The 10,431-nt window shown below is 43.1% G+C and overlaps 1 protein-coding gene across 2 annotated transcripts in view; it reads right to left on the reverse strand.

Annotated features, from left to right (window-relative positions):
- KLHL6 (kelch like family member 6) overlaps positions 1–6,884 on the reverse strand; it is a 50,341-nt gene extending 43,457 nt beyond the window's left edge. For both annotated transcript variants that reach the window (XM_059687158.1, XM_059687159.1), the window contains exon 1: positions 6,554–6,884. In XM_059687158.1, the coding sequence (XP_059543141.1) occupies positions 6,554–6,846 (293 nt within the window). In that variant the 5' untranslated portion in view covers positions 6,847–6,884. The remainder of the gene's footprint in view (positions 1–6,553) is intronic.
- Between the last annotated feature and the right edge of the window lie 3,547 nt (positions 6,885–10,431).

A 10,431-nucleotide genomic window follows, 5' to 3' on the forward strand; every position in this document is an offset into this window, starting at 1 on the left:
AGCTTCTCCAAAAGAACTTAAGATGGCTTATACTAAAGCAGCAGATGTACGATAAAATACAAAGCAATAAAATAAGAAATAAGGCCCAGCCATGGTGGCTTAGTGGTCAAGCATCAACCTATGAACCAGAAGGTCACAGTTCAACTCCTGGTCAGGACATATGCCCGGGTTGTGGGCTCGATCCCCGGTCGTGCAGCCAATCAATGATTTTCTCTCATCATTGATGTTTCTATCTCTCTCTCCCTCTCCCTTCCTCTCTGAAATCAATAAAGATGTTTTTTTTAAAAGATAAGAAATAAGTAATTAGAGTAGGAGGAGAATATAACACTGAAACGTAGGCTAAAAAAAAAGCCAATGCAATGAGCTTCCTGATAGCCAAAGCAAAACAGAAGTACAATAAGTTGACTAATAAAAGAAAATAAACCAGGATTTGCTATCCCTCTTTAACGAACATTTGTTTTCCTTTTGTACAGTGCCTCCCCCTCTGGGTAATGTTCTAGTTCAAATGGTGTACACACACACCCTCAAGAATTTGGCCAAAGGTGGACTCTTGAATCAAGCTGGACTGATCATTATGCCCCACCTCCCTGGCACAGTGATTGGTCTAGGATTGGGTAATTGAATGGAGCTGGGCCAATCAGAGTCTTTCCCAGGGGTTTCAAACTGAAGCTAGCCCTCCAGTTTCTCTCTGGAATCAAAGTCTCAGAGCTGCCAACAGGCAAACTCCCAAACATGTGGCAGATCCATCTGAGAAATGCCACCTGAAAGAGAAGCTGAGTGAAGGTGGAGAGAGAGCCCCTGACTGCATTCAAGGCCCTGGTTCCTCTTCCCCCTGGGCTCTGCTGCATCCTGGCCCTTCCTATGATTTGGTTACATGGCCAGATATCTTCCTCTTTTGCCTGAGCTGATTTAAGTTGAGTTCCTATCCCTTACAACCAAAAGAATGCTGACTAATATAGAGTATTGAACAATATGATCATGGTGAGCTCCAAGGCAGTTTTACCAAAAGCACAGATGGTCTGCATTGGGCCAGCTCTTCCCAGCAACTGCTTGATGTTTACTATATTAGAATTTAGTCTGTAAAGGCATTTTCATGCAGGGACAGTTACATATCCATGTCTTTGGTGCAGGGATAAAGCTCAGAACTTGATATATTAATGACAAAAGTATTTCTCTGTTGTGTTTTAATTGAGAGCTGCATGGAACATTATTCAAAAGAGGAGAAGACTGCCCTGGGTGGTTTGGCTCAAGTAGGTAGAGCATCGGCCTGCAGGCTGAAGGGTCCCAGGTTTAATTCCAGTCAAGGGCACATGCCTGGGTTGTGGGCTCGATCCCCAGTGGGGAGTGTGCAGGAGGCAGCTGATCAATGATACTCTCTCATCATTGATGTTTCTATCTCTCTCTCCCTCTCCCTTCCTCTCTGAAATCAATTAAAAAAATATTGGGGGGAAAAAGAGAAGACTAGATTTTCTGGTCGTAATTGAAAGAAGATTCACATGCCCTAGACCAGCCGTGGGCAAACTACAGCCCGCGGGCCGGATCCGGCCCATTTGAAATGAATAAAACTAAAAAAAAAAAAGACCATACCCTTATGTAATGATGTTTACTTTGAATTTATATTAATTCACACAAACACTCCATCCATGCTTTTGTTCCGGCCCTCCGGTCCAGTTTAAGAACCCATTGTGGCCCTCGAGTCAAAAAGTTTGCCCACCCCTGCCCTAGACCCATGCTCGGCAAACTGCAGCTCTCGAGCCACATGCGGCTCTTTGGCCCCTTGAGTGTGGCTCTTCCTAAGCCTTAGGAGTACCCTAATTAAGTTAATAACAATGTACCTACCTATATAGTTTAAGTTTAAAAAATTTGTCTCTCAAAATAAATTTCAATCATTGTACTGTTGATATTTGGCTCTGTTGACTAATGAGTTTGCCGACCTCTGCCCTAGACACCAGGGATGGAGATAAGAGAGATAACATTTTATTGAAAATTCAAAGGACCTGATTGCACTTCTACCCTGGGGATGCAACCCCCACTGAGAAGACTTTTTTTAGGATTGGAAGGCAGATCAAGGATCATAGATCTATAGTACTTACATATAACCACCTTAGTGGTTCTGCCCAAAGGAAAATATTAAAAAGTATAAAATACAGAGCCCAATGTTAGAAGTACAAACAATAGTTCACTGGAGTTTACCAGGCATACCAACTGTGACAGTAGCAATTCTCAACACTTTTGCCATTAGTGAGGTTTTTAATCCAGACTCAGATGGCCTTAACTCATTGTTTTCCTTTGCATTCATTCTATCACCTACACTTGCTGGCTCCTTTTTAGACACCTTACACATTGTGGAGGAAAAACCAAAGTATTACATCTAAACACAGCTTAAGAGTAACCTCTCACCCACATTCCTGCCATCCAGTAATTGGTTAATATGTAATAAAGATTAATAGGTTGTGTCCACAATACCCTCCTCATTCCTAGCCTCATGTTTGATTTTTGTAGCAAGTAGTCAAAGTCCCCTCATTATATCCTCAGGGAACCAGACCCAGAGGCAGATACTGAAGTACAAGGCAAAGACCAAGCCCAGGCAGGGATTTCAGCATTGGCCATAACAAAGGAGCTTACTATTGACTCAGACTCAGCCTGGAAGCTTTTATATTTATGTAAGAAGAACCAGTCTTTAGTAAGACTGAGAGAAGCCTGAAGACCCCTCTCTTTATCACCAAGACTCCCCTCCCTCTGTCTACCCTGGAAATCATAACATGGTTGCTCTCATAGGTCAACATCATTTATGGAGTGTGTCATAGTCATCAGTGAGTTGCTCCCCACCAAATGGAGAGAACCACTGGTTTAAACAGAGATCCTTTGGACGGTGGCCCCTCCAATGACATCGATGTGGGGACCTGTTCAACATAGCACAAATGACAGCTTTATTAGTAGTCTTTAAAAACATTTTAAAACGTTAATGAGTGATAAATCTATGCTTCCCTCCATTTTTCTGCCATAAACATATTTGGACTCCTTGGCATTTGGCTCTTTGATATTTAAGGTATGTTATGAGCTACTTTTGAAGCTTTATTCACCCTCACCCTTTTCTCAGTCTCAACTCTACATATTTTCCCAACTTCCTCATTCCACTTGAAACTTTTAAATAGGCTCTCAAAGGGAACTACACCATCTGAGTTAGTAATATAGTCCTTGTTTACTGCCACCATGGTTTTCATATGCAGCTAGATAATAGTTGGGCAGCAGGCCCAGAGAAATGTATAGGATGATGGAACTGAGGAAGATTCTGGGGGGAAATGGAACTGGGGGGGGGGGGTTCTGGTGCATTGGACCACGTGAAAGATTATTATGGAGAGGCTGTGAACAAAAGATATCCCCAAAGCAAATGGAAAAAGTGAATTGTTAATTTCAGGAAAAGCAAAAGATTTACAAGAAAGGAAATGTAATCATATCACACAATTTGGCTCAACAGGAAATAATGTTTTTAAGGACATAATGTAAACTTTAATACAAATTTATCAAAAAAGGTGATAACATTATATTGAGAGATTATAGAGAAGAAAAGTATATGGTAAAAGAATTAAGTATAAGTGCTAAGTCCTTATTAGATATACTAGGAATTCATAAACATCTAACACTGAGAAATCAAGAAAGAGCAATATAAGCATATTTGGTAGAAATATAAATATAATATCAGAATAAACAGATAAATGTTGAAAATGCTGGGGTGTAGTGGGCAAGACTGAAGAGTAGAGGAGGTGAAGATAAATCTTTGTTTTTTATTATAAGCCTTTAAATACTATTTGACTCCGATAACTATTTGCATGTAATACTCTGATAAAAATAAATTTTAATTTTAAAAAATATATGTGAAAATTTGAAAGGCTAGGAAGAGATAGTTCACAGAAAGAGAACTTCTTTAAAATAAGAGAAATGCAAATTAAAACTAAAGTGAAGTACTGTTTCTCATCAACCAAACTGGGGAAAAATCCAAGTTTGCGGCCATCCTCTTTTGGCAAGGCTGTGGGGAGTATAAAATGATAGAATCGGGCAATAGCCACTAAAACTGCAGATGCATTTCTCTTTGATTCAGCAAACCCTCTTCTAGAAACCCTTGCATGCCTATGAAATGACATGTGTATAAGGTTATTCATTACAACACTGTTTGTAAAAGCAAAGGATTGAAAACAACCCAAATGCCTGTCAGTAGGTGACTGGCTAAATAAAATATGGTTCCATCACTTAGTGGAACATATTTATGTTCTCAATGAATAAAGATTTATTTTTTAAAATCCTACATAATTTTACAAGCAGCTTCCAGGCCCACCTCAGCTCCGAGGGCTGTCAGTGCCTCTCAGACAAAGGAAACTCTCCGCCCTTCCAAAGGCTGAGCATAAAGGGAACTTGGCTCCCAACCCCTTTCAAAATCTTAGAAACAAAGCAAAACAGGCAGTGAGGCAATGTCAGAGTTCACGCCGGTCCAGGTTCAAATCCCTCTTGGCCACTTTGCTCACTGACACACTCGGGCCTTGGTTCCTCATCTGTAAAGGAGGATGAAACTCCCTCCCTCCCAGGCCTGTTGTGGGACAGTGTAGGGGACACCGGGGGCCTGGCCCACAATGCATGCTCAACAACAAAAGTTGTTATTAATAGTCATGCCAGAAAAAGGAGTCCTGTCTCCAGGATTAACGTGTTCAGGAGAAGAGGACAATCATCTTGGAAATACCACGATAAGAATCAAGGCACAGCGCTGAAGAAAAGAATAGAAGGAATTTCCCTTCATGACCAGGCAGTTTTGGAAGAGACTCTTCAACCACAGGCAGAAACATGCACCATGTGGGCACCTCCAGCTTCCTTAAGCAGCCTACACAGCAGGATGGGAAGGACTGAGCACACACACACCCTCTGTTTAGGATGAGAATCCCAAGGATCAGAGAAGCCACTGATGTACTCGAGAGCACACAGCCAGCAGTCCTGTTCCACAGCCGGGAGGAACCGCTAATCGGGTATACATTTTATGATAGCGTTTTCCAGCGATTCAAAAGAGAAAGAATAATTCTAAAAGTGAGTACTCGGGCCACAGAGATAAGTTAACTTCCATTCACTTCTCAACTGGTCTGTGATCAATGTGAAAGCATATGGTCAATGTTGGTGGTGTAAGTAATGTGTTTATCATGTCAACCCATCGTCACAGCTGTGCCTGTGCTTTACCTTTTATACACTTCCTGTGGAATGAAGCCCAAAACTTAGTAGCAGTTTGTACTGCAGTAAAAACAAGTATTTCCAGAATGTGCCCAATCCCTGCTCCAGCAATGACCAGACATGTAATGTTGGGTTGCCATGTCCTCCTCGGTAAAAGGGCGTATCAGCCACCTTCATTGTGCTGTTGCAAAAATTAAATCAGGTAACTGTCTGTCTGGCACTTAGCAAGCACCACTTCCCACAAGCCCAGCCCTCCTCTTGCCTTGTCTACATACGGGGTTTAATCAGTTCCACAACAACCTCTTGACCCTGTTCTTTGAATTCCAAAGAAAAATATTCCCATAAGCATCTCAAAAAAATTTTTTTTAAAGAAAACACTTTGATGATATGCACAAAGGTAAATAGTTTTTCATTTCCTCAGCCAGAAACAAGAGTTAAGAACCATCTCATTGAGAAGAATTATAAAGGGTATTTCTTTTTCAAATTCCCCAAATATCTGTTTATCCACATTTCCTTTGGGGACTGGTTCCCACCATGTCTACATTAATCTGGATCCAGCTGTATTCACTGGGTTCCTGATTCTCCCACATTCCGGCCCTAGGCATTTGCTCATGGTAACCACTCAATAATTGGTTCTTAGTGTCACCAAGCAGAATGAGGTGACAAATTTCCACAGAGATACAGTGAGCATCTACTATATGCTGGGCGTGTGTGTCTCAGATTTAATTATCACAACAATCCCATCTTACAGACCAGAAAACAGAAACTTAGAGCACTGAGTGACTTGCATAACGTCCCATGGTCAGGAAGGGGCAGAGTGGCATGGAGCCCAGGCCTCCGAGTTTGCTGTAACTAGGAGCCTCTCTCTTCTAAAGCACCTTTGTAACAGCCTTCCCTTCTCACCCACCCCCTCGGCACAAACAGAAATCCCTAATTTTCAGCAAGTCATTTGAAAACTGCAAAAGAGGGGCCATATCCTTTTCTCTACCTCTATTGGTGAAAAATACAACATCATGTTTCCAACATACTAGTCAGACCAAAGAGGGGAAAATCCCCATGACTTCAGTAATTTTCCATCCTTTGGAACAAGGACATATCACACACAAGATTTACCAAAAGATATAAACATTGCTTTTAAGTAATACTAATCTCTTTTAACATGGCTTAAATTCTAAAATCTAAGGTTGAATAGCTTTCTTTCTTGTATCTTGAATAGACACGCAAGCCTAAATAGATACACAAACCATAAACTCAGCAGCCAACTCGTTAGATTGGGCTCTCACATGAATACAGCGATTCCTGACAACTTGCACCCCAATCTGACCCTGGTCTGAGGCGTGCTGACCTGAAATAGTTGCTGGCCGCAGCAAGCACCACGCGGTGGCAGGAGAATTCCTGAATGTCCACACACAGGATGACATCTGTCAGAGCATTTTCCACTCGGAGGGTCTCCAGGCCATTCTGCAGAATTAAGGAGAGTCCTGTGTCGTCAAATTTTGCCTTATCGCCATTTAAGATTTCTACCAGGTCTCCCCTTTTCTGGGAGGGTTCATCTGCAGGAGGCGCCAATGGCTCTTCCAAACTTTTCTCTACCATGTCGCCCATAGTCCAGATGCCCCTTTGTCCTACCATCAACATTCAGACTGGAGAAGCGCCCAAGTTTCAGGCAGGTCACATTGCAGAAGCTGAGCGGATTTCCTGTGTAGGGCCCTGGACTTATCACCAGCTGTCACACACGCATAACAGGAAGTCTCGCACTTTCTCATCCTGTTACTACAAAAGCCAATAATGTTTATTCTTCTTCTTTCTGTGAATATTCACAAGGTTAGATGTTACTTAGAATGGGGTGTGTAGGAAGGGGCTCCGGGAGAGAAGGGGTGGCTTCTTAGAGTCAGCTAGTCGTGTTGTGCAGTTATTTTGGTCCACCTCCCCCCTCATATCCGTAAGCAGGAAGCCTCTGGTTCTGGTGATTACATGTGTGCTCCTGGTGCTTCTGCAACTGAAGCTGTCCATGAGGAGATGGGCAGGGGGCGCTCTACAGTCCTCTCCCACCATCCTCCCAGGAGTCTAAGACCCCACGATGAGCCCCACGGAGTCTCTTGGGAACCTTGGAAAACATGCTTATCTCTGGCATTCTCATTTCTATCAGCACTGCACATCTTCAGTCTCTGTCCTCCTCCCTGTTCAGGGGAAAACAATGTCAGGGCAAATATTAACATTCCCCACCCCCTTTCCAAAATGTCTGTTGTTTCAGAACTGCGGGGCGGAGGACTGGTCTCCAGAAACTCCATCCCCAGGGTCTTCTCTCATAGAAGACCAATCAGGGTAAGTCTTCAGATTGCCTTAGCAAGTCTCCAATCACCTGATCTCACCCAGCGTCTATTGGTCGCGCATCTAGTAGTGGATAATGAAGCATTTCCATGACCTCTGCAGGTCTCCATTAAATAGTAGTACTATCTTTTATAATTCAACTTCCACTGTATCCTGGAACAGTTTTAGAAGTTAGTGTATTTTTATCTTCGTAACAACCCACTGGGGCTAGATATGACTTTCCTCATTTTACAGCTAAGGAAACTGAAGCTTTGATCAAGTGAGGGGCAGGGCCCCATTTCACTGGGCTCCAAGGCCACTCTTTCCTCCACCACCATCAGGCTCTCAGAGCTGCAACGTCATGTTGACCTGAACTCCTGAGTCTCCCATGGAGAGAATTGCAAGGCCTGCCTGCCATGGCTGCACTATCCTGGTGCCTTGCCAAAGTGGCCTTACTGTCTCACTCCTGCTCTCACTCGCCTTCTAGATGTGGGGAGCACTACCCGGCCTCCTGATCCACAGGAGTTCGATCCTCTCACTGTCTGCTCAGTGGTGATTGAGCCCGCTCCAGGAGTTCTGATTGTGCCTCAGCTCTTCTTCTCTCCCATAGATAGTTACTCTTAAAATCAGGATCTTTGTCCCTAGCTGATTTGGCTCAGTGGATAGAGCATTGGCCTGTGGACTGAAGGGTCCCAGGTTCAATTCTGGTCAAGGGCACATACCCAGGTTGTGGGCTTAATCCCCAATAGGGGGCGTGCAGGAGACAGCAAATCAATGATTCTCTCTCATCATTGATGTTTCTATCTCTCTCTCCCTCTTCCTTCTCCTCTGAAATCAATAAAAATATTTTTTAAAAGACACACATTCGCATTAATATATTTTTTAAAAAATTAGGGTCTTTGATATTCCCCCAAACTTGCTCTTTATTTAGAGCTCTGTCAATCAAGACAATTTGGGCTTTAATAACAGAGTATCCCATCAAAAGTGGGTCTCATGCCCAGCCAGCGTGGCCCAATAGTTGAGCATCAACCTATCAACCAGCAGGTCACGGTTTGATTCCAGGTCAGGGCATATGCCCAGGTTGCAGGCTCGATCCCCAGTTTGGGTCATGCAGTAGTCAGCCAATCAATGATTCTCTCTCATCATTGATGTTTCTCTCTTTCTTTCCCTCTCCCTTCCTCTCTGAAATCAATATATATATACATACTAGAGGCCCAGTGCACGAAATTTGTGCACGGGGGTGGGGAGGTCTTCAGCCCGGCCTGCACCCTCTCCAATCCTGGACCCCTCAGGAGATGTCCGACTGCTGGTTTAAGCTCGATCCCTGCAGGATTAGGCCAAAACCGACAGTCGGACATCCCTCTCACAATCCAGGACGGCTGGCTCCTAACCACTCACCTGCCTACCTGCCTGATCACCCCTAACCACTCTTCCTGCCTGCCTGATCACCCCTAACTGCTCTCCCCTGCTGGCCTGATCACCCCTAACTTCTCTCCCCTGCCTGCCTGATCGCCCCTAACCATCTCTGCCTCAGCCCCTCCCACCGTGGCTTTGTCTGGAAGGGCATCTGATCTAATTAGCATATTACCCTTTTATTAGTATAGATATTTTTAAAGTGGGTCTCACATTATAGGAAGCCAGAAGTTTGGAGTCCCAAGTTGATCCAGACGCCTAGTAATGCATCAAGGACACGGGATTTTTTCATCTTTCCATTCTGTTGCCCTCAATGTGATCCACTACTAGATGCATGATCAATAGATGCTGGGTGAGATCAGTACCAAACACCATGTTTTCATACAACCAATCCAATCCAATATCAAGAAGAAAAAGAGCAGGCCTCTTCTCCTCCATCACTCTCTTTTTACCAAAGAGAAAATATTTCCTTAAATTCTCATCAGATTTCTAAGCTACTTGCCCACCTCATACCAAAGACCTGGAAATATAAATGCAATACCATGATTGGCTTGAACCAAACTTGATTTTTCAGCTGAGACTAGCCCACCTTCCCTAAGATCTAATAACTGAATAAAATCAGGGTCTGTTAGCACAGAAGAGGGGAAAAGGCTGGTGTGTAGTTAACCTCCTGTGCCTGCCACAAAGATATGCACAACCTTAACTCTTCCTGCAGGTCTTGGCTAGGAGAAACTCAAATTGTAAACAACATTGACCATATTCAGCTCCACCCCAATCACCCAAAATAAAGCAAATTTTAAAATAACACTCAATTCTTTATTCATGATGAATCCGTTCCCTTCTTATTTTCCATATACTTTCCAAGCCCAGATATCCCATCCCCTGATACAAACAGATAACTGTTACCTTCCCCACAATCTCCCATTTTCCTAGTAAGCAAACACACACCTGTGGTATAAGATATTCACAATTATATTTTAGTGCAAAGGTAGAAAACACAATTGGATGGGCATTTACGTCAACCTGGATATGCTCTAAGATTCAGCATGAACTGGTAAATATTCTCTATAGCTACAGGCAAAATAACTGCTCTGTGAAAGCTTTCTTTTCCCTGCCAGGCAACAAAAGGCACAAGCCATTGGCAAAAGCTTTATTAATGAGAAAACAATTTAATTATATCTTACTAAGTTAGTTGGCTCTATGATGCTTATAAGCTGTAGATTCTGTCCTCATACAAGTGGATAACTTCACTCAAGGAAAATCTTAATTCCTAAGGCCACAGATTGCCCCCTCTAACTCCAGTCAACTGTCTTCTCTAACACAAATTATAATGATAGAAACAAGTCTTAAGTCAGCCACAGAGGAAGAGGCACTGTTCCCTCATGTTAACTTATTGCTACAATGATCATCTATTGAGCATCAGCTGTGTTCCAAGAACTATGAGAGTCACTTCAGGAACACTAATGCCCTTAATCTTCCCACCAATCCAGTGCAGTTGAG

Source organism: Myotis daubentonii, chromosome 3 (genome assembly GCF_963259705.1).
Source record: "Myotis daubentonii chromosome 3, mMyoDau2.1, whole genome shotgun sequence".
Lineage (NCBI taxonomy): Eukaryota > Metazoa > Chordata > Mammalia > Chiroptera > Vespertilionidae > Myotis > Myotis daubentonii.